At 38.2% G+C, this 25094-nt stretch overlaps 1 protein-coding gene across 1 annotated transcript in view; it reads right to left on the bottom strand.

The window, feature by feature from the left end:
• LOC111320822 (uncharacterized) overlaps positions 1–25094 on the bottom strand; it is a 54620-nt gene that overhangs the window by 25926 nt on the left and 3600 nt on the right. Inside the window, exons 3-29 of the mRNA XM_088739899.1 lie at positions 24910–24948; positions 24255–24308; positions 22997–23149; positions 21835–21903; positions 20825–20869; positions 20147–20200; positions 18132–18185; positions 13818–13871; positions 12129–12182; positions 11615–11668; positions 11203–11247; positions 10875–10928; positions 10444–10488; positions 9621–9818; positions 9003–9056; positions 8538–8582; positions 8016–8069; positions 7189–7242; positions 7045–7098; positions 5633–5686; positions 5381–5434; positions 3544–3588; positions 3386–3439; positions 2568–2612; positions 1759–1812; positions 1302–1355; positions 87–140 (exon numbers count right to left, since the gene is read on the bottom strand). Of these exons, the coding sequence (XP_088596025.1) occupies positions 87–140; positions 1302–1355; positions 1759–1812; positions 2568–2612; positions 3386–3439; positions 3544–3588; positions 5381–5434; positions 5633–5686; positions 7045–7098; positions 7189–7242; positions 8016–8069; positions 8538–8582; positions 9003–9056; positions 9621–9818; positions 10444–10488; positions 10875–10928; positions 11203–11247; positions 11615–11668; positions 12129–12182; positions 13818–13871; positions 18132–18185; positions 20147–20200; positions 20825–20869; positions 21835–21903; positions 22997–23149; positions 24255–24308; positions 24910–24948 (1647 nt within the window). The remainder of the gene's footprint in view (positions 1–86; positions 141–1301; positions 1356–1758; positions 1813–2567; positions 2613–3385; positions 3440–3543; positions 3589–5380; positions 5435–5632; positions 5687–7044; positions 7099–7188; positions 7243–8015; positions 8070–8537; positions 8583–9002; positions 9057–9620; positions 9819–10443; positions 10489–10874; positions 10929–11202; positions 11248–11614; positions 11669–12128; positions 12183–13817; positions 13872–18131; positions 18186–20146; positions 20201–20824; positions 20870–21834; positions 21904–22996; positions 23150–24254; positions 24309–24909; positions 24949–25094) is intronic.

Raw genomic sequence — 25094 nt, 5'->3', positions numbered from 1 at the left:
TTATAGTTAAATTAATTTTCTTGTGAAAATAAGGGCGTCAGGCCCTTGGAGTAAATCAAAACGCAACTTCTCAAGGAAGTACCTACCTCTCTTCCAGGGATTCCCGGCTTTCCTTGTTGACCTCTTGAACCCATGCTACCCTGGTAACAAAACAGTAAATTATACCACTTCTGAATCAATATTGAGTCAGCTCTACCAAAATGCAAGGGGACTGAGAACGAGTTTGTTATAAGGATAGCAGCTAATAACATGATTTTGAGTGTAATTTGTTTTAAGCACAAGTACATTTTTCACAGACAACAAAATTGTAGTCTTTAAAAAATTTTACATGTGCTTATTTACACCAAATTGCACTCGAAATCATGCTATTACATGTTAATAATTTTCTCGAAAGACATGTTTCGGCAAGCATATGCCATCTTCAGTCAATGAGTAACTGAGTGTGAACAATTATATAGTATACAAGTAGATGAATAAATTCTTTACAATATGATAAAATTCAAAAGCGGGTACTAATTACAACGTGACACCAAAACATCAAAGGTGTAAACTAGAACGTTAGAAAAGTGTTATAATGCTGTAATCGTTTGTTAAGTTCAGGTTTGATCTTATTTATATAAAAAGCTTCTTTAATTGAGTTTTAAATCAATTGAGTTGTTAGCAGAATCCAGAATACTAAAACAAGAAGGAGAGTATTTGTTCTTACAAGAAGGAGATGTGTTGAAATGCTTAAAAATGTGATTTTTTATCGCTTTCCGTGTGCTCCTTTATCCTTATCATGGGAAAAGCACCACGAGGTCACTGCTTAATACAAGTTCATCAGAACTATGGTGGCATGCTTTGCCATAATTGACCACTTAATTTACAAAAACCTGCTGAAAATACTACGAAAATTTGTATTGGGAAATTAAGATGGATTATGTATTACTTGAAAGATTACTCTTAGTTTGGTTTTAATGGTTGCACTTTAGTGACAGAGTTCAATACAAGTGAAGAACAACACAAAAAGGCCATTGGGACTCAGTAAAGGGTGACCACGAAAAAAGAAATAGAGGTGACCACTTCGAATTGAAGTGGAAATTACAAATATCAGGACTTTGACATCCGACAGGGTGACAACTTAATACAGTATCACTTAAAAGCAGGTTTAACTGCATTTAACTTAGCTTATCATGCTTCCTTATAAATTTTTATTTTAGCATGGGAATTAAACAAATAAATGGAAAAAAGAGGAATAAAGACTATTAGATCAGGGTTCCACTTGAACATTATAATTGCACATCCTCCTTAGCACTCCTCACCTTCGCTCCTCTAGAGCCCCGAGCACCAGGAGCACCATCTCGTCCTGGATTTCCCTGATAACGAAAAAAAACACACCATTTCATATCCCTTTGAGTGGTGATTACCTAACTTTAAATAGCAAGGTGCAGAAGAGCTACACTTTCAATTATGAATTTTTGGAATAGTGGATGGTGAACAGTGGATGGAGGACAATGTGTGGTGGACAGTTGATGGTGGACAATCAATTGTGGACAGTGGATGGTAGAAAGTGAATGGTGGACAGTCAATGGTGGAGTGGACAGTGGATGGCAGATGGTGGACAGTAGACAGTGGTTAGTGGATGGTGAACAATAGCCAGAGGCTAGCTGACAGTTTCCTTGGGGCAGTGGACGGCTACTAGTTCATGATAGATGGTGGACAATGTCCACTGGGTAATAAGAAATGTGTTTTCTTAAAACTTGAACTGTTACTACTTACCATAGATCCTTTGGCTCCACTGAATCCTGGGATACCCTGTGCACCTGGAGGGCCCTGAATTGAAAAAAATTAAATGTGAAATGAAAAACTGATCCAACACCCTTTTGATATACAAAAAAATTCAAATATTTAATGCCATAAATTGAACAATACTACTCCTTGCTGCTTCATTTTAGCTGCCAGTCAAGATTACAATTAGCTATCAATCACTGGATTAAATTATTACTACTTCAATCATAACCATTACAATTTCCTCAAATGTGATTGGTGCATGAACTGCTTTATTTTCACCTATTTTTCTGTTATATCGTAATTGGACAGTGTTAAATCAGACAGTTTACTGTAATTGGACACCTGTAATCAGACACTTGTAAGCAGACAGTTAAAGTAATCAATCGACCAATCATATTAAGTCCACTTAGCTAAATCCACCAATCCCAGAATTGATTACATTAACCATGGCAACAAGCACTTCACCTACAAAACTAAGGAATTTCCAAAAATTGGACTCCAGCTTTGCTTTCATCCAGACTTGTAATCACTTGTATGATTACAGACTGAATTGGACCCCATTGCACCCTATTATCATTATTTACAGAGTTCTTTCTGGCATGCTAACATCAATTCCTTTTTTTCCTCTACTTTTTTGGCAACTTTGCCAAAAAGGAGGAACTGTTCGTAGTCTGCTCTTGTGATAGCTAGAGAAGTGGAAAAAGATCCATACATTCTTTAAAAAAAAAAAAAAAACTATGCGCATCCAGCCATATCTTAAAAGATGCTTCTAGATAATGTAGTTATTTAATACTTACAGGAGTACCTACTGCGCCAGGTCGGCCATCATCTCCTGCTTGACCCTGAAAACATCAATAAGAGAATTTAAAAAATTGCATATCCCATGCATGATAGCATTTATGCTACCCATGTTGAACTTGTGCAGCAAGTCTTATTGGAGCTCGAAATGTGAGCCTGTTTGCAGGCTATATTCTTCTCGCCTTATCCTGATCTTAAGTCACTGAAAATCAAGTTTGCTAAATGCTGTACTTTTGGGTTCCTTTCAAGCAATTACGCATTATCTACCCCACTTGCAATTTAGCCTTTTTTTCCTTTGCAATCGTTAATATTTTGTGGATTAATTCTCTCCTTTTTTGTAAATAATCTGGTTATAAGTATGTGCATTTGTTTTCAGTATCATGCTGTGAATAGTGAAAGTGGTACAAGGTAAGTATTACAAAGGTTAATTGTATCCTAAGAGTACTGTAAGTACCATATCTTAAGTATTGTAATGCAATCAGTACATAGAGAATTCTGCGTAGTTTAATGTTTAATGTAAGTATTGCAAGTATAGTGTTCTTGTATGATTGTAATTTAAAAATGAATAAAGGCTGATAGTTTCGAAAGAAAATGTTTGGGGCTGCGTCGGTGGGAGTAACGAGATAATTTGGATATATCAACAAAGTTGAAGTGGTAAATTGGCCACCGTAACGATTACAAAAGTTGACGTTTCGAGCGTTAGCCCTTCGTCGGAACGAATTTAAAAAGGCAGACATAAATGCTAGTAGAGCACATTCTTTGCCTATTGATAATTATGCCAATAATTATTTAATTGAAAATGCTTAACAAAGCATACCGGTGCTCCAGTATTACCAGGTCTTCCTGGTTTGCCAGCTGGACCTTGCGATCCCTGTGAGGACAAAATAGAAATTTTACTACAAGCACAATAACAAATCAAGTGAACCTTCTCTTTGCACCTGAATTACAGTTATTTTTTACATTTAAGTAACATACCCTTATCCCTGGCCTTCCTGTTTCACCAAGATCACCTGGATTTCCCTGTGGATCAAAAATGAACATATATATGCTCAGCCATTTTGTAAATTTTCCCCGACAGTAACATATGCGTTACTTCCATACTTTGTTCGATTCCATTCTGTTCTACATTTGGTTTACATTAATTGTTACTTTCTGTTCTGTCAATTTTTATCAATCATCAAGAATACTTATATATATATATATATATAATCAATTGTATAGGAAAACAAAAATTAAAACTTCGCACTACAGAACTGTTTCGAAAGGCTCTGGTACTCTTCTCTCGTCAGGTGCATAAAATACTGGTTGACTGACGATCCTTTTATAAGTTGGTGGTTCAAGCATGCCTTATCAAGTATTTAGTTGAGTGCCAGCATGCACTTGCCAGTTCATTCCTTTTGTTGAGGGTGCCCGCTCCTGTTCTGCATGTGATGAAAAATTCTTCTGTTACACAAAGATTGCATCTCTTTGTTGCATTCGAGTACGGCCTGGCGCGAGCCATTATTTTCCAGGTCACGGCAAACTCCATTTCAGCATCCTTTAGGGACCAGATGTATTTGCTTAACTCTGTTGCGTTCCTTTTGTTCTCATTTCTAAATGAAGCTGTATGGTTTTTAAATCTTGTTTTAAATGAATTGGTTCACAGTAAGGCTGATGTACGTTAAGTGGGTTCCCGTGGGACTTTCAACTGTGGCCTGGTAGACCAAATTTTGAGAATTATGATTGAGAATTATTTGCGAGGGAGGACTTGTTGTGGGCATTGATTTTTCTTCCCAAATTTGGCATGCATGTATAGCTCACTTTCAAAGTGTTCCTATTTAAAATTTTTCTTAGTGGGTGCCCTGTTGTAAAGGATTCTTTTGCGATACCTAAAAATTTCCTTCCCACGTTAGTAGCAACGTTCTTACTAAAAGGTAGGTTATACCAAGTTATATTTCGGTGTCTTTTTCTCCCTTCTGTACTCCTCTGGTCTTAAGTTGTTGTGTCAAACTTTAATTGGTGATTATAGCCACTTGCTTCTAACGCTTGCTGATACATGGGTGCTACTTTGTCGAAGGATACCCTGTCCGATGAGATTTCGCTAAGCCTTTTATTGATCGCTAGGAGAATGTTCTTTAGGATGGAAGGTGGATGATTGCTATCACAGTGCATATAAATAGGTGCATTGTTAGGCTTTGTATATGGTTCATAAGATCCTTCATTTAGGTTCAAAGTGACATCGAGAAAGTTGACCACTTTTTTGTTTGCTTCAATAGTTATTTTCAAGCCGTTGGTGCTGAACACTTTGAAAATATCTTTTTTGATTTTTTTGATCCTTCTCAGTGTTTCCTGGAATGCACCCAGGCCATCATCCCTGTACAAGCCTATTTATTTTCTGATGTCTTCTGGTAGTTGGTTCAGCAAGTACGATCCCACTAGTTCACAGGTTTCCGCACCGTCAACCTGAAGTTTTAATTTCTATTTTCCTATACAATTGATTACAAAGCTCCATGATTGTAGAGCACTCTCCAATTCGAGGAAAAAGGTTTTTTTACGTTTATATATATATATATATATATATATATATATATAGTGTTGAGAGTAAACACAATTCAGGATTTTCCTGAATAGCGTGATGATAACTTGTTTGATTCATAATACTTACATTCTAAACATGAAAGTTAAATTCATCCAGATAAATTATACTCCATTTCTAAACATTAATGTCTTCATTCAAGTATGTTCTGAAAATACTGGAGGAATTAACTCCTGATATGATCTTATGATACAAAAAAAATTGCCAATTAAGTTTATAAATATTTCTCCAAAATACCTGGTCACCTTTGGCTCCTGATAAACCATCAGCACCTGGAGGACCTTGGGCACCCTGTGATGCAATGACAAGGTATTAACTAAATCTCACTAATATGAGATTAACAATGAGATTAACAACTATCTCCCACCTAATTATCAGTCAGCTAATTTTAAACATGTGCCGAGGAGTGATTAAAAAAAACAAGGAAACAATCAACCAAAACTCATGCACTATCAGTGGCAAATTTACGGGTTACAAAATATTTCTTACCCTTTCACCTGCTCTTCCTTCTGCTCCTCGGTAACCACCTTCTCCTTGGCTGCCCTGTGTCACAGCAGGACATGAATTAATGAATAGGTTAATTGTCAAAAATCTTTATTACCCTTTATTGTTGGATGTCTAATTTGAGAATTCTGTACTCTGATTAGCTCTTCTTGAGGATAACATGAACCCACTTTAATCCCCCTTTTAAAAAAGCCTTCAGTTGTGGTTGGTTTACATACTTAGTAACTGCATGGAAACTTTTTCAGCTAAAAGAAAAAATCTTTTTCAGTAGTTTTCACATAAGTTTTGCCATGACAAAACATGTCTTTCACATTGTAACCAATGTCCAGCTGGCTTCACCCCAAGCTGCGGGGAATTTATTCATATTATTCATAATAATACTTTAATAATGATCAATAATCATCTTCAAGAAGAGTACAACATTTTTTAATTTTGAAGACGTTTCGATGTTACGAACATCATAGTCAGTTACAGAATATTTGAAAAACCATTAGGACTATATAACAACTAAGCGAAACATGCAGAATAATTATGATTAAGTGACAAAAATTACATATTTGAGTGAGTAACAAAGTGTTGGAAAGAATACAAAGCCTAAAGCGTAAGCGTCATGTTGACGTGATGAACTTGTTGGTTTAAATTAGGCCTTTTCCAATCTATGTGCATAGCCTCCTTAAGTTTAAGTTGAAATTTAGTAGGGGCAGAATCAAGGATTTCAAAACAATCCGCAGAGCAAGATTGCATGACGACAACTTTCTGAGTTGAGTTTTGTAAATGTTTGAAGATATGTGAGGACTTGTCTGAAGAGAGATGTTCACGGATGCATGTGGAAAAATGATGACCAGTTTCACCAATATAGCAAGCGCTACAGCAAGCACAAGTAAATTTATAAATAAACCACACGTGAACAAAGTTCTCTAGGGACAGAATCCTTCACTGAGAAAAGATTTCTTAATTTAAACGTGGTAAACACTAATTTGATGTCAAGATCGTTTTGAAATCCTTGATTCCGCCCCTACTAAATTTCAACTTACCTAAACTTAAGGAGACTATGCACATAAACTGGGAAAAGCCTAATTTAAACCAACAAGTTCATCATGTCAACATGATGCTTATGCGTTTAGCTTTATATTCTTTCCAACACTTTGTTACTCACTCAAATATGTAATTTTTGTCGCTTAATCATAATAAATTATGCATGTTTCGCCTAGTTGTTACATAGTCTTAACGGTTTTTCAAATATTCTGTAACTGACGATGATGTTCGTAACATCGAAACATGTCTTTTATGTTAAAAAATGTCGTACTCTTCTTGAAGATAACGATTTGCTTTCTGCTGTCTCAACCTTTTGGATCAATAATTAATAATAGGAATCATTTAAGTTTGATTCAGATCACCTGTGCTCCTGGTTCACCAATATTTCCTCTTTTTCCTGACCTTCCTTGTTTACCCTTAAATTAACAAAATCATGAATTTTTTAAACCTCAGAAGTGACTTGACAAAAGTCTGAAATCCTTTAACTTGTAAAGCAACAAACCTACCCTCTTGCCTGGAGGGCCTCTAACACCTATCCCTCCAGCATTTCCCTTGGTTCCCTAGAGAGAGAGAAAAACAAAAAGGGTCTTTTGATGCTTTCTAACTTTCCAAGAAACAATGAAATCCTAAAGGCAATTTGCCGGTCTTTTCAGGTTGTTTAGTCTGCAGGCAGGTATGGACATCTCACAGCTTCTAATTAGATTAAGACCACATGTAGAGACCAGGGCCTGGTTGTTCAAAGGCTGATTAGCACTAACCCAGGGTTAAATTTTAATCCAGGTTTCTCTATTTATCTCATCAAAAGCCGTTTTGGGATAATTTTTCCAATTCTCTATAGAACATCCAATCACCAAATTGTAGACAAGTGGAATTTAGCTGAATCTTCTTTGAAAGCTTTCAGATCTGAAATCAAATTTCACACTAACCCTTGGTTATCTTAACCTGGCTTTGAACTACCTGGTCCAGAATTCCACAAAAGAGACTTATCAAAGAGGGGAGCTCATCAAAGAGCACAGGCTTTTGGGAGGAAGGTTTTATTAAGAGGGGCATGTTGTAGAAAGGGGGAGGGGGTTCTAGACAGGAGGCTTATTTGAGACTTATAATCCAAGCTCAAGGCTTATCAAAGGGCAGCATACTTGTAGATTGGAGCGAGCTCATTAAAGAGGGTGGCTGGTTAGGGAAGGGGGCTTGTTAGAGAAGAAACCTTTCTAGAAGTGGAAGGCTTCTTAGATATGGCATTTATTGAGGGGCTATGAAAACAGGGGGTTATTGGGGAGAGGGACTTATTAGAGTGTTAATTAACAGTGAAAAAAAAAGGTCCATTAGCACTCACTACAGAACCCTTGGCTCCTTCTGATCCTCTTTTTCCAGGGCGACCAGGTGCTCCCTGTCAAAAGATAAAAAAAAAATATCGAACATCCAGATTTTTAAGCCAGCTTAATCAGAACATTAAATTGAGCCATGACTATATGAATATAGTGCTGGCTCCCGATTGAATGTAACCAATCTGGACAAGCAAGTGTACTGCAATTGAAGCAATTGCAGAAAAGAAGCCTCATAAAATTCAGGCCTTGACAGATTGATACCCCAGCCTGCCTGCCTGCCTGCCTGCCTGATACGAGCCGGGAGCAAGAGAAATTTCCTACCCAGTCCACTTGAGGGAACCATTTCTTTGCTTGGAATTCATTCACAGTTCACATGAAATTTATCTCATGAAAAAAAAATGTGAAAATTCTACATTTCATCAATTCACTTGACCAAAGACACATTGTATAAGCAATACCCAAAGCCTAATGAATGAAACTATAGAGTCTGTAACACATAAAAACTTTGAAAAGTTTTCAAAAAAGATTACCAAGTCTCCCCTTCTTCCAGGTTGTCCAGGTGACCCGGGATTTCCCTAGAATGACAGCAACGAGAAGTCCAGATGTCAAAAGTAGTATTTGTTAGTTATCCTAAGTATGTTGTGGGATGCACTCTGTGAAATAATGTATGTTGTCACTTATATTTGGGCAAAGAGGAAAGTCAGTCAATTTCTGTTAACAACAAAACTGAAAGCTGGCCTTTGCTTAATATACCTCAATCTGCACGTATTACACCTGCACACACATGGTGTCTTCTAATTGTTTGGTACTGGGAAGTGTTTGACATTTTAAGGGGGTTACCAACACATCTACAGTTTTTTACTAATAGCAGCAGCTTACTACAATATTAATTACACACTTGTTACAAAACACTGAAGTTGAAATTGTGATCAGAAATTCTGACAGAAGGGAGATCAACAATTTAATTATGATAGATTAAATATTGCAGTACATACTGGTGCTCCTTCTGGTCCAATATCACCAAGTGGTCCCATAGCTCCTGCTGCTCCCTGTCAAAAGAGGCTTCATAGTTAATACTATAATCTACCACTTGAGGGAACCATCATCTTTCAAACCAGCAGTCTAAATCCCACAGGGATCAACGAATGCTTTTCATTCCACTAATTTATTCTTGTTTTTCTCGTTGCCATGTTCCCACCAATAACGTAGCTACATTCTCTGCCTTTAAAAGCACACACAACCCACAATTCCTCTATTCGCTCCAATGAAGGGCTAACGCTCAAAACGTCAGCATTCGGAATCATTATAGTGGCCAATTTACCACTTCAACTTTGTTGATATATCCAAACTATAATCTACCCAATGGTGCTGGCCTTTCAATTCTGTTATCCTCATTGGCCTTCCTGTCTGTCAATCCCAGAATGAAACGTTTACTGACAATGCGGTGACAACATTAATTACAGATACCTGTACTTACAATGTATTCCAAATGTATTTTAATGCTCTCATTTTTTAAAATGAGAGCATTAAATTAGCTGCACTTAGCTTTATCATCATACAACCATTAGCTTTAAATATCATTAAACAACCATAACTCCTGGTACTCTAATTACCATATCACCCTTGTAGCCTGGTCTGCCCTCAGCCCCAGGCTGTCCCGTTTGTCCAGCATCTCCTTTAGGACCTTCCTTTCCAGGCTCTCCCCGCGGCCCTTGTCGTCCAGTTGGACCAGCCGGTCCTGGAGCACCTTGGTCACCTTTGGCACCAGGGGCTCCATTGCTTCCAGAATTTCCAGTCTCTCCTGGAACACCCTTTGAGAAGAATCAAATAAACCTTACCATGTTTAAATTAACAATTATTAATTCACTGAAGGTTCATTAATGAATATTAATGTTGAATAATCCCTGAGACAAAGTTAATACAATTCTGTTACAATTGTTTTGATTACTCATTTCGAGATAAGCATCCAGTTTCTACCAGAATTTTAACAAGTTTATTTAATTCAATTAGCAAAAAAGGAATTGTTTTGCACCAAACTTAGTAGCAACTTTTGTGTTCTTCAGAACTGTATTTTGTTCTATCGCATTTAAATTTTCTTGCCTCTAACATTGACAAAATGCGAGGCAGCCATTTTGAAATTTAGCACCCTAGCTGCTATAAACTCATGCAAGGTGATTATATATAGCAAAGATATGATACAATCCTTGACCAATCAGAGCAAACATCTCTATAATCACTGGAGAAATTATACTGGGCTACATTAATGCCACCTGCATTAGTCACATTACCTTTAGAAAACTTTACAACCAAAATAATTCCTATCAAAAGAGATCAACTTGGAAAGTGTCATTGATCAAGTGTAATGTAATTTACTCTACATTTTATTACTAATAAGTATAATTTATACCAAAAGAAAAAGGGGAGCAGTTTACTTACAGCAGGTCCCTCTGGGCCTGGTGTGCCTATAGCTCCAGGTAATCCCTAAAACAACACAAAAAAGAAAGATTGTTTGCACATCTTCATACACAATAGCAGCATTTTGGGGGAAGTTGAAGTTAATCCATGACTTTCTATAACAACTGCTCCAGGACATTTTGGACATTGTCAATTACTTACTAAGATCAAAACTGGTTTCAAACAAATACAAAAACTTTGTAGCTCCCATTGCGGGCCTATGTTTTACGTAAAACATCCGGGAAATCACCCATGTGCTTTTGGAAAAAATATCATCGCATTCATGTCAAAATATTTGTTACAGTGGATTATCGTTGTTTAAAGAAACCCGAAGCTTGAACAGTCAAAAATCATTCACTCTGTAAGACTTTGATACAACTACAGATAAACAAATAACTTAAAACTCAACCTACTGGATTTCCTATTGACCCTGCTTCCCCAGTTTGTCCTCGAAGTCCTTGGGCACCCTTGTGAAGAAAATAATAGAATTATATATATTAAACTTGTACTCAAATGAGGAATTTCTTGAGAGTAATATCTGCAGTGGCTTCATTGAGGCTTGGAGCAGGGGCAGGTAGTGGGACATCTGGATTTTGTAATTGGACATAGTACTTTATGCACCTGAACATAGCTTCCTTTTTCACAGCTGTCCATTAATTTACCTATTGCCCGATTCTTGCATGAAATTCCAGGGATTTGACAAAAGAAGATAACCACTTCAGTCATTCTGCAAATACTTACCGGTGCTCCATCTGCACCAGGCCTACCATTTTCACCTCTAAATCCCTACAACATAATCAAAAGTTTCATTCATTGGCAAAGAAATTTAAAGATAAAGGTGACATTTAGTAAACATAATGATTTAGATCTAACTGAAATGATGAGCAGAATTACACTTCAACAGACTTCAACCATGAAATGATTAGTTTTTAAACTCACCTCCCCCCCCCCCCCCCCCACCACCATCTCTTCCATTCCTTTCCTCTTACCACAGTATTTGGAAATAAGAATGTGATGAAAATCTCTTCTCTAAACCCCTAAGTTGGATTCTCTGCTACCAACTGCATTAAAAATACTTCAATCTCACATTAAAATACCATTTCTATACCTCTTTACAACTCCTTAAAATAATGCAAATTAAACAATTTATTACCCCTCCACCAGGTTCACCCCGGTCGCCTGGGGCTCCTTGACCTCCTTGTTCTCCCTAAGAAAAAAGTCATCATAATATATATCAAATAGAAGCAACAGGTGTGTAGAGAAGGAATTCCTTCTTAAACTTATAGACTGCTTCTTTAAATTATTTTTTCTTGAAACTGTAAGCAGAAGTTTCAGTGTGAAGGGAGTTAATTCATTAATAAAAGTCAGAAAATTCACCACTTAATTTCTATCCAGAATTCAATGGCCTACTGGCAGAGACTTTTTTTTATTTTAAATAGGAAAATGTTTCTTTTGCTTTACTTTTCCTGTAATCACCATTTCCTGATGAAGAACCAGAGCTTGATCTCTCAGTCTAAGGTCAGTCTCTGCACACCAACAAAACGCTGTGACAAACTAGCCACTTACTTATACTTTTCTCAGACAAAAAAACAGAAACAATAATTATTGTTATGAGTCTTAATATATTATTCAGGCATGCAACTGAAAACAGCCTCCCAAAAACTTACGCGATCTCCTTTTACACCAGAAAGACCACGGACACCTGGAACACCTGGAGGTCCCTAATAGTTAAGTAAGATTGGCAAAAAATGTTTAATACTATAAACTGCAATATATCAATTAACTCCAGAAAACTAAATGTATCTAAAGTTGAATATAGAATGCTGCTCATAGAGAGTGCAATGAGGAATATATCTAAAAAAGGTAGAAGTGGTGCAGTGTGGACTGGAGTATGAATGAAGTGCCCAAGAAAGGGAAAGCAGAAGTACATATGAAATAAAATTTGCTCAATACGCTATATTAATGTAGATTGCATTATGCACAACCCATCATTTAGAATATTTAAAATATGGATCATCATGATTATGCAGATTACATCTATTTCTGGAAGGAAAAGTTTTGATTTCAAGTTTGTGTCGTTGGAGGCCACTATGAAATTATTTTGAGATGTTTATCATCTTTTGTGGTGTCACATAAGGCAAAAACTGAAAAAGTTATATCATCAGATCTACATAATTTGCTGATTTAAAAGGTAAAATGCTCTCTCTTCAATTAAGAAAATTCTCTCCTAAGTTCTATGATGCAGTGATTACACCTATTAAGATATTTCTGCAAGGAAAAACTTGTTTTATATCACACACATTCCTGAAATGATTGAGATGTTTATTGCTTTCTGCTGTCTTCCATAGTGTCACAGCAAGAATTGAAAACATACCGTCTCAGTGGCTACATTCCACAAATCACAAAAGAAGAGAACTGAACTGTGTATCAAGTGCGAAAGTCGAATTACTAATTACTCCGCAAAAAAAAAAAAACAATCAGTAGTGCTGGGAAACATTGGGTCAAAACTGCAGGGTCATGCAAGATCAAAATTCTATTGTTACACATATACTCACTCATCTTGACAACATATGATAGGAGGCAGCAGTGTGAATATGAGTAGAAGAAGTAAATATGAAATGTGTGTGCCAAAGTGAAGATGATAGAATTATTAATTCATGGTTATGGTTACGATAGCTTACAGTAGATTGTTTTCAATAGGCCATTTTACAGTTGTGTACTTAGTTGCCAAGCCTTTGATTCAGAGTGAGGCTGAAGGTGACCTTGTTGTGATAGAGAACTGTATCTACTTAGCATGATAACAAAGTGATTTACATTTGAAAGGCAGCAAGGTTTGTATCATAACAATTAAGGTCAACCCTAGCCTCACTCCTATTCAAAGGCTTGGCAACCAAGCACACAACTGTAAAATGGACTATTAATGTTCTCAAACAGTAACAACTCAGTACTAAAATGAATGCACCAATTCAAACTCCTACAAAATGCCTGAAGTGCTTTTTTAAAGCAACTCAGTTAAATTGTTTTCTCCTGTTGGTCGCTATTTACAAATAATTTTTGCATCTACTTAGAGTGGCTTAATTTATATAATTCCTAAAAAAGAAAAACAGCATGTCCCCAAAAGAGCTTAAAGGTCCTCCACAAAATTGGTGAATGGGACAAATTTCCCCCAAAAGTAAAACTGTAGACTACATGTACAGGCAACTGGCAACAAGTGGACTTCACTGTCAGTATCTCCTGAAGAAGGCTCACAGTAGGGTGTCAAACCACACCAAGATTGACCACACAGTCAGACAGGACAAATGTACTTTGTTTAACATTTTTAAAATTAAACATTAATTATCAATGATTCATCTTACTTGTATTCCTTGTTGTCCACTGTCCCCCGCTTGACCTGCAGGTCCAGGTATACCCTACAGTTTGTTAAAATAACAAATGTTAAGTGTAACCCTGCAGGGATGATATTTTTAAATATCATCTCTGTGATATTAAAAATTAATTATAACAGTTTTCATTAAGACCTTAATTAGCTACATATAATTGTAAAATTAAAAGTAAGTTTCCAAGCTTTTGCAATACACCCTACCATGCATCTACAGCTATTACTGTAATTTCTGGCTGTTTACTCACGGGTAATCTGTTGATTTTGCCTTAAACACATGCCACTGAGGGTAATAGGGAGGTGCAGGTTATGAGACAATTTTGAAATCTATTGGTAGTTGAATTGAAAAAAATTCTCACTTACCTGCATTTTCACCTCTCAAATTAATTTTATTGTATTAAGAGTGTCACAAAGTGGCACGAAAACATGATGCTGACTCGAGGTCATTTCCTGACACACAATTAGTTGCGCGACAAACAAATTTTTATCGGGGTGTGGACAAAACCTGGCCTATAGGCCATGGCCCACCCTGTGGCCTACCCTGTGGCCTACCCTATGGCCTACCCTATGGCCTACCGATGGTCAGATTTTTAAGAACATAAAAATAAAATCAGTAAGAGTCGAATGAATACGCTGGTGTACAATTATCTGTCTCTGAAAAGGGTATACTAAGAGGTCGCTAACACGATTTCCAACGTCTGAGGGAATAAATCACTGCAAATATCACAGCACTCAACCATAATGGTAGGTTAAGGGGGAGGGGAGAGGAGAGGCCAATATTGCGTGGTCGCAGAGGATATACAAAATGACGGCTTTATGATGCAGGCTGTCAGTTGGTAACATACGCACGCATCACCATCGTAAACATTTCGCAAACTTTACATGCTTTTCCAAAGAAAGGGCCAGTATTGCACTAATTTGAAAGGAGAGCTGATATGATGATGTTTGCCCAAAAGTTGCATTCAACCGGCTTCTGTACCTCAATTTCCTTATTCTATCAGAAGGTTAAGAAATTTTGATCGGAATGTGGCCACCACAACAGCAGAAGAAAGTCGTTGGTAAGACAGTACTCAGGAAAACGTTGAAAAGTTTCCAGCAATGCTATCCTTTTAAAAATCTGACCACCGGTAGGCCACAAGGTAGGCCACAGGGTAGGCCACAGGGTAGGCCATGGCCTAGGCCAGGTTTTGTCCACACCCTTAATTTATCGGCACACGTGTAAACAAAACCTGATGGTGACAAAAAAAATCCAAGGGTATTCGGCGCATCAGTAACAAATTTAATCCAGTTAACACTAGCATGAGCTGAAGAGAATTTTCCTGTTTTAAGGGACTTGTTAAGCCCAGTAGATCCAAAGATATCGATTTTTTTGAGAAATCAACAATTCATGGCATTCAACAATTGCTCGCACAAAATGTGGCCATGAATTCACATTTTGTCGAGTGTGAAACGTTGTGAACTCTGGAGCCTTTTTGTACAAATGTTCTTTGTTTTTAAGGTGAAGGTTATCCACCAGTGCAGGTAATCTGTTGACTTTTTTTTGCCATATGCAATAATCGGCTGGTGCGGATAATCAGCGGTGCGGGTAAACATCCGGAAATTACAGTAACAAGCAACTTTCAGGATAGAGCAACAATAGCAAAAAAATATCTAAAAGATCTAACATCTGGTGAAGTGAACTTAAGTTTGGAGTCTAACATCTTGTTAAGAAGATATTAAACGATTTTGAACCCCTAGTCCTAAATGGCAAACCCCTTGAATTAGTCACCAGTGCCAAATTGCTAGGCGTGACCATTAGCCACGATTTAAAGTGGAACATGCACACCTCTCAAATAAGTAGAAAATGTTCCTCTTGTCTCTCTTTTTTTGAGACAACTCAAGAGATCCGGAGTTGCACCAAGCAAACTTGTGCAATTCTATGTAACATGTATTAAGCCCATTTTGGAATACGCAAGTCCTGTATTCCACCGTTCTCTACCAAACTACATCAGCGAAGATTTGGAATGGATCCAAAGAAGAGCACTCAGAATCATCTATCCTGACCTGTCATATAGTGTAGCACTAGAAACAGCTGGCCTACCGAAACTTCACAAGAGGAGGGAAAAAATTTCAACCAATCTGTTTGATGAGATAGTCCGTAACCCCACCCATAGACTCCACAGCGTCCTCCCCCAAAGGAAGAGTTGTAGATACGCACTGAGGCACAAAAGTGATTTCACTCTCCCCATATGCAAAACCAAGCGCTTGAAGAACAGTTTTATTTTTAGCCATATTTATAAGATGTAGATAATTTTCCTTCTTTCTTCATGACGAAGCTGTAATATTTTATACCTCCTTTTTTATCATCTGTATTTGCAAATATTCCTAACTCAGCCTATGGCTGCGAGGTGTTTATAATAAAGTATCTATCTAACAAACTTGTGTGCATGCCACTCGTGTGCCCATGCTGTGGGTCATTACGTAGGTTAATAATAATTATCGTAAGCAAATTACACGGACCTTTTTATTTTTGATGTGTGCAATTTTCTTACAGAAGAGGTGAAAAGTTTTGTAGTTTTATTGAGTGGCAGTTTGTTTAATGGTCATTGTCATTTACCATGAGTTTACAGTTTTCCGTGTTGGAATAAACATGTTTGTTTTGATTTTCCGTTTCGCTTCTGAACACATCTATTATATAATTCCCAAAAGAACATGTAAAGAGTGGGCTACTAATAAAATTTAAAAGTCGTTGCAGCTTAAAAACATTGCTGTCCAAGACAGATCATCAAGTTGCTGACTTCTGCTTAAAATTAGTCACCTAACATTTTTTCACATCATGTTTACTGTAGGTGCTCTCGACCAATATATCGGTCAATACTGAACCAATAGGTCGGTCAACACTCAGTCAACACTTGGTCAACACACGATGGATGGTCAGTCAATATGTGGGTCGACACATCGACCATCAACTATCTACCAACTTAATTAATTGACCAAGTCTCAACCAAGTATCAGCCAACTTAATCGACCAAGAGTTGGGCAAGTGTCAAGCAAGTGTGGAACAAGTGTCAACCAAATTTCAACCGACATATCAGTCAAGTAACGACCAAGAGTTGGGCAAGTGTCAAGCAAGTGTGGAATGAGTGTCAACCAAATGTCAACCAACATATCAGTCAAGTATCGACCAAGAGTTGGGCAAGTGTCAAGCAAGTGTGGAACGAGTGTCAACCAAATTTCAACCGACATATCAGTCAAGTATCGACCAAGAGTTGGGCAAGTGTCAAGCAAGTGTGGAACGAGTGTCAACCAAATTTCAACCGACATATCAGTCAAGTATCGACCAAGAGTTGGGCAAGTGTCAAGCAAGTGTGGAACGAGTGTCAACCAAGTGTCAACCAACATATCAGTCAAGTATTGACCAAGAGTTGGGCAAGTGTCAAGCAAGTGTCAAGCAAGTGTGGAACAAGTGTCAACCAAATGTCAACCGACATATCAGTCAAGTATTGACCAAGAGTTGGGCAAGTGTCAAGCAAGTGTGGAACGAGTGTCGACCAAATGTCTACTGACATATCAGTCAAGTATCGACCAACTCTCAACTGATATATCAACCGATACATTAGTCAAGAGCACCAATATATCTACTGATAATTTTATCAGTCAAGGGCACCTACAGTGAACATGATCCTTTTTTTCTACTGGCCATGGGAACCTACAATTATGGTTGTGGCTGAGAAGAATGTGGTTAATTGTTTGTTTTATTTTTGGGAGACATACCTAGCGCACATGGCTAGTTAAAACCTGGAACCTCTAAGAGTGACCAGCCTCTAATTTCTCCTTACATCTATCTATATTATATTCTAAATACAATTTACTCCTCACTCCCTATGTTCTCACTTAGAACACTTTCCAACAAATTATGGAAATTCTCACACAGAATAAAGAAATGCACATCTATAATATAATACAGGGGTTTCAAAATGTTTTGAAGTAGCTGGTGGCCGACTCTGGAAAAGTAGGCTGCTTTGAAGTACGCGAGATTGTTTGTCACAAGCAGACTGTTGTGACCAGAGTAGCCAGCAACATACCATCAAGTAGCCGGCGGAACTCCGGCAGTCACCGGCTTGTTTTGAAACCACTGATAATAGCTACTTCATTTTTTCACAAATTTTCAGAGAAGCATGCCCTATACTGCCTCTTCCCCCCAGAGGTAAGCAACACAGGCAATGTCTTGCTGTTTGCTAATCAACTTGAGAGCTCTGTTAGTGCATGAGGCATTCTCTGATACATCGCTCACAAAAACTGAGTCACTTACATCTGCCCCATTCATTCCTGGTTCACCTGAGCTGCCTGGTGGACCTGCTTGTCCCTGAGATTTCATTCAAAAAACAACTTATTATTAACCAAGAATGAGGGCCATTCTGGGAAATATTGGCCTAAGGCAATGGTAGTATACCAGTAAGGACCAAAAATGACCAAACGTCAAATTTGGGGAAGGGGAGGTATGCCCCTAGACCCACCCAAGAAGGGTGGGTCCATCTTTCCTACACAAGCATGCCATAAATCCCCTGTTAAGCCCCTCCCTCTAATAAGCCACCCCCCTCTAATAAGCCACCTCCCCCTAATAAGCCAACCCCCTCTAATAAGCAATCCCCCTCTAATAAGCCACCCCTCTCTAATAAGCCACCCCCCTCTAATAAGCCACCCCCCATTTAATAAGCCACCCCCTCTAATAAGCCACCCCCCTCTAATAAGCCACCCCCCTCTAATAAGCCAACCCCCTCTAATAAGCCACCCTCCTCTAATAAGCCACCCCCTCTAATAAGCCACCCCTCTCTAATAAGCCACCTTCCTCTAATAAGCCACCTCCCTCTAATAAGCTACCCCCTCTAGTAAGCCACCTCCCTCTAATAAGCCACTCCTCTCTAATAAGCCACCTCCCTCTAATAGGCCACCTCCCTCTAATAAGCCACCCCCTCTAATAAGCCACCCCCCTCTAATTAGCCACCCCTCTCTAATAAGCCACCCTCCTCTAATAAGCGACCTCCCTCTAATAAGCCACCCCCTCTAATAAGCCACCCCCCTCTAATAAGCCACCCCTCTCTAATAAGCCACCCCCCTCTAGTAAGCTACCTCCCTCTAATAAGCCACCCCCTCTAATAAACCACCCCTCTCTAATAAGTCACCCCCCTCTAATAAGCCACCTCCCTCTAATAAGCCACCCCCTCTAATAAGCCACCCCCCTCTAATAAGCCATCCCCCTCTAATAAGCCACCTCCCTTTAATAAGCCACCCTCCTCTGATAAGCCACCCCCTCTAATAAGCCACCTCCCTCTAATAAGCCACCTCCCTCTAATAGGCCACCTCCCTCTAATAAGCCACCCCCTCTAATACGCCACCCCCTCTAATAAGCCACCCCTCTCTAATAAGCCACCTCCCTCTAATAAGCCAACCCCCTCTAATAAGCCACTCCCCCTTTAATAAGCCACCCCTCTCTAATAAGCCACCTCCCTCTAATAAGCCACCTCCCTCTAATAAGCCACCTCCCTCTAATAAGCCACTTCTCTCTAATAAGCCACCCCTCTCTAATAAGCCACCCCCTCTAATAAGCCACCTCCCTCTAATAAGCCACCCCCTCTAATAAGCCACCCCTCTCTAATAAGCCACCCCCTCTAATAAGCCACCTCCCTCTAATAAGCCAACCCCCTCTAATAAGCCACTCCCCCTTTAATAAGCCACCCCCTCTAATAAGCCACCCCCCTCTAATAAGCCACCTCCCTCTAATAAGCCACCCCCCTCTAATATAACAAGCCCCCCTCTTTAAAGAAAGATCTGAAACCTCACACTCCATGTCAGTAGGTACGATAAATAAAATGAGAACAAATTGTTAATAAATAGGTTACATCATATCCTTTTGTATTTCGGTAGTGAATATCCAGCTAAATTAATAAGCCCCTTCCCCCAATAAGCCATCCCCCCAAACTACCTGAAATAAATTAACCCTCCCAAGGGACTTGTTAGATTTACAGTAATTCAGTACAGCTGCCAACTCAAATAAGATCATAGGTCTACTATATTTCCCAATAACAACCCTGCCCAGCACACATAATTTTGGTTTTCTCTTACTAAGTCTTAAACAAAACGGATTCAGGGTTGAATTTCATTCCTAGTTCATTTCTCTATCAATCATTGATGACAGATTCAGGCACTACTCAGTCAAAACATGATTTTTTAACCATTCAGCAACAACAAACTTCTCGTAACAGTATCACACGTAAATCAAACATTATGGTCACAAGAATAGAGGAATTGATCACATGTTAAACTCACTGGTTTGCCAGTTGCTCCTGGGGGACCTATTGCTCCAGGAGCTCCAGGTTCTCCCTACAAAGAAAGAGCATATTAAATTTATTGCTTTACATGGTAATAGGCTAATAACCGAGATGTGGCTAATATTTCTTTGTGTAAAAGGTAATCAAATTTCAAAACTTTTGAAATATCAGATGGACAAATTGCAAATTGGAATTGAAAATTATCATACATGATGCAGCGGGTTCAATACATGGTAGGACAGGGGGATTGAGAGTCCCCTACTTCTCCATACCCTGCTTTCCCCGTTCCGTTCCCCCTTACTCACTAGCACCCTTCATTAAAAAAAATGGAACTGCAGAGATTAAAATTGAACAACTGTTTTGATTTCATATTTGCATTTCTCCCATGTTTCCTATATCCTCTTCCCCCTTTGCCCCAGCAATGTTTTCTATACCCCCATCCCACTACCAACACTGCTTGCTCAAAACTGTTAGCCCTTTGACCATCAGCGTTTAAAGCAGATAATTCTCTTCACAATATCACCCCTGAATCACACATCAAGATCACAAGAATATATAAAGGAAATGATCACCAATGAAAGACGCTATTAATTGTTACCTTAGGAAATGTGTAGAAAACAGTATGGAGTCAATGCATACTGAAGTTAATTAGGTTGTATTAAAGGGTTAAACTTACCTCTTGCCCTCTTAAACCAGGAGATCCTCTTAAACCAGGGGGACCCTAAGAATGAATCCAAAAATAACAATCGAAAACCATCGACTATTCTTTACTTTAATAACCCTTTAATTACCAGAAGTGACTAATGTGCAACTTGTCCCTGTAAGTATCCATACATGTACGTCAGGTAGAAATTATCTTATCTTACATCAAACTCTTGAAACTATAATAGGCCATTTTACAGTTGTGTAATTAGTTGCCAAGCCTTTGATTCAGAGTGAGGCTGAAGGTGACCTTGTTGTGATAGAGACCTGTATCTACTTAGCATGATAACAAAGTCATTTACATTTGAAAGGCAGCAAGGTTTGTATCATAACAAGGTCAACCCCAGCTTAACTCCCACTCAAAGGCTTGGCAACCAAGCACACAACTGTAAAATGGACTATTTACATGGAAATTCGTAGCAGCGCGAGGGAAGAACTAACAATCAGATCTTGGGAGTTTTAAGCAGACTTATGAGAGAAGGGGGGGGAATTCATCTTTTTTTTAAGGCAAACATGCCAACAGAGTAATAAAATCAATTAAAAACAGAATCACTAATTATAATAGCAAACAATTAATTTATAAAGTAAGGTGGACCTCAGATTTAATATGGCATGTCAACATGTCCCAGCTTAAAGGTTACAAGGAAGACCCCACCTAAATATGAAATTCATAATTTTTATGCAATCCACAAAGTTAAAACATCAAATCAATTTGTTGAGCAAGTGCTCCTCTGTATTACTTTAATTCAAACACTAATTGCTAATAAACAACAGCTTTGAACCCCAACAACTGTTTGACAAGTAACTTCTCTGTACACTTTCAAAGTATCATTCACTGCACAGGGGAGGAAGAGAGCAACATATTATCAGCCAGATGGTGTCATCCTGATTACAAATCAAATTCTCCCCACTAATTTACAAGGTTGCATATTAGAATGTGAAGGGAGAATCACTATCAGAATCATGACAACTGACGTAACTTACATCTACTCCTCGTTCTCCTTTAACTGTTTGGATTATTCCTATTGGTCCTTTGGAATCTTGGCTGCGAATCTTAAAAGATACAAAAAAAATCAAAGGGTCAATGAAAAAGATTACCCTTCAAGCTGAAAAAGGGAATTGTCTAAAAGACACGGTGCAAACCAGTTGAAGGTAAGCCAGAAGCTCAACCCTTTCATTGCTAAGATTTTGTTTGTAATTCTCCTTACTGTCTGCAATACAATTCTTATAATGCAAGTTTAGGTAGGTAACTTTATTTCAACTCGGGTTGTACAGGCTGATTAGGCCCCTAGCAATACATGCTGATATGCCGAGCAACACCCACCCATCCCACCCCAGGGGAGGACATCCACCACACAGTAATCTCATGCATGGGAAATTAACATCTCCTACCCCTAACCCTGCAGGAGACGGGGCCTATTGTTTATTCATCCTTATCCACAAAGACTAGAATATCTCTATCCATTTCTTGATATTATAGAAAAGTAGCAAATTCTCCTCACTTATTTTAAGACCATGAGTAACCGGGAGGCGGCCAAACCCTTAACTCCCATGAGTGACCAAGACCGAATTTCTCCTTACAATATCAATACAATATCAAGCAGACAAGTGATGAGAATAAAGAAAAAATATCAATAAGGGGATTATTAGTTGATCTCATACCAGAGAGGTAGCTTGGAGAATTTAGTTTGGGGAATTTGGTATGAGATCAACTAATAGTTAAAGGGTTAAGTCTACACTAGAGCCAAGTGGCCCATCTAGCCACAGTTTTCATGCGCATGAAGCAATCGAGTATTACTACTCCCCCCCTGAACAGGGTGCAAGGCTACCCACCCATCTCATTAGGCTTCCCTGACAATCCACCAGTTCCCATTTATACACCTGAACCCTCTCTTTGTCTCAAATTTTGCTCAACTTTAGTTTTAATTTGTGTAAAAATTGTTTGGTTTATACATCCAGATAAATACAGTTACAGTACTTCATTGATCTCACAAAGAGAACCAAAGAGAGCAGAACCTATTTCCTCATTGCCCAATTATAGCCAAAAGAACCACTCAATTTCACATTTTACAAAGCTCTTTAAAAAAAAAAACAGAAAAACACCAAGTTTAACAATACACAGTAATTCAGATATTGACATGGTTACCTCACTAACGATACTAATTGGGTCTGGTCCACCTTCATCTGGGCCAGGTCCGCCATCAGGAGGAACTGTTACGATGGGCCCTGGAGGTCCTGGAGGCCCTGGAGGGCCTTGAGGGCCCCTAACACCTTTAAGACCATCCAATCCATTAGGACCCTGTTTGCATAAAAATGGCAGCATTAAAGTGACAAATAAGTGATTGGTTTAAGGAAAGGCTGGTAATAATCTTGAGACAGAATGGCTTGTTTGTCTGCCATCTTTAGCTTGCCCCTATCACCTAATTTTACCATAATTAGTTGTGAAAAATCCTACAATCATTGAAATAGCATTGAAGATATTTGTACAGCAGCCATTACTGGTCTACCCAGAATTTACAAGAATTACATGCATAACTTATCAGTATAAACAGGTTTAAATTTCTGATTTGATTCTGATTTAAGAAAATGAAAAAAGGGTCATGAGAACTTCTAGCATTCTGGAACATTTTTTAACTTATTATTTTCCAGTCCGAGTGTAATCAAACAAAACAACATGCATGGCAACCACTCAATAACCTGGCCAACTACTGTTGTCTCCTGGTCTTCTTATCTCTGATTTATTCACAGCCCAGGGTGAGATGAAAATGGAAAAATCAGTTTGCCCTTCAAGCAAGCTATTGCTAATGTTTATTAAGCTGAATCAGCACCAAGGAGAAGGAGCTAACCAAAAAGTTTAGTTTATCAGAAATTTTAATCAAGCATATGTAGAATTAAGTTGTCTGTTGTATTACTAAATGTGAACAAGAATTTAAAAGTTCTTTTTTGAAACCTAATGCAAAAAAATAGTAATCAATTCTTGAACCTAATTTCTTTCATTGGGTTAACACCACCAATGTTCCAAAATAATGTGAATGAATCAAACTTGCTCTGTATAAAAGTTTCTTCATTAAAACAGTAAAGAACACTATCATTGACCAAGGTTAGTGATTACGGAACTCCCCACTCAAGTTTCTCTAAGTTGAAATATGGCAGCCTAAAAGTTGGAAAGCATTTTCCAGGAATAACATTTCAGTTCCAAGATATAAATAAATTTAAGAAATTGATACTGACATAAAAGTCGTTTTTGTCTTTATTACTATTTTTGGCAAAGATGGAAAATAAAAATCACAAGTTTAGAGCCTGAATTTTGCAAATAACCCCTCTTAACTTCTATAGCTTTCCACTCTCCAGGCATACATTTGTGTAGGTTATTTATTTATCCTTTCTCTTTAGGTATCTCCTACCGCATCCCCTCTCAAGCCCTGTGGTCCTTGTTCTCCAGCATCTCCTTGATCTCCCTAAAAACATCAAAATGAATCATTAAGTAATTATGTACAAGCATTGGCTTGCTTATTGGCTAAGATCCAATCAATTCCTATTAGAAACAATGCAGCGAATAAAGAGGACACTCCAGGTTCAGGCCCTGAGTTCACCCATTCACTTTCAAGATCACCATCCATGATCTCTGCCATACATTCACACTTCTTATATCATTTCTTATTAATTTCGGCAAGACGCAAAATTGATACTCACAAAGGTAAACTTGATTCTTCGATATCATAACAGCTTAACACTACATATGTGCCTGGGATAACACGTGCAGAGACTAAATAATCTTTGGAGTTAATTGAATGGCAAAATAATCCATTGAAGATAAGTTGAAGCACTAAATCTAAAGAGCTCCTCCTGTCAAAATTCCATCCTTGAGTGACCATCGTAACTTGCACCTATTAGATACACTGTAAGTACTCTTATACAGCGTACTAAATAATGTAAAGCTGCTGAATATATATATGGACCAGCATTCGCCAACGCAAAATGAGAAAGTGATTGTTTGGAGCGTAAAATGTCACGAAATATTTGCTATGGAATGATTACAGGTAATTAAAATCCAGTTACCTTATCTCCTTTCGGTCCAGGGTCGCCAGGGGGCCCTATCTGAGAAAGACAAAATATTAAAATTAGACCGTAGAGGTTGCCAGTGAGAACTAGACCGGAAGTCAAATCACCTCCATCCAGAAATCTTTGGCGTCTGGAAATCAAACAACATTTCCACCTAAGAGAAATTAGTCCTTGCAACTACA

Source organism: Stylophora pistillata, chromosome 12 (assembly GCF_964205215.1).
Source record: "Stylophora pistillata chromosome 12, jaStyPist1.2, whole genome shotgun sequence".
Lineage (NCBI taxonomy): Eukaryota > Metazoa > Cnidaria > Anthozoa > Scleractinia > Pocilloporidae > Stylophora > Stylophora pistillata.
The sequence above is the reverse complement of the archived record's forward strand: the minus strand, read 5'-3'. Positions and strand labels throughout refer to the sequence as shown.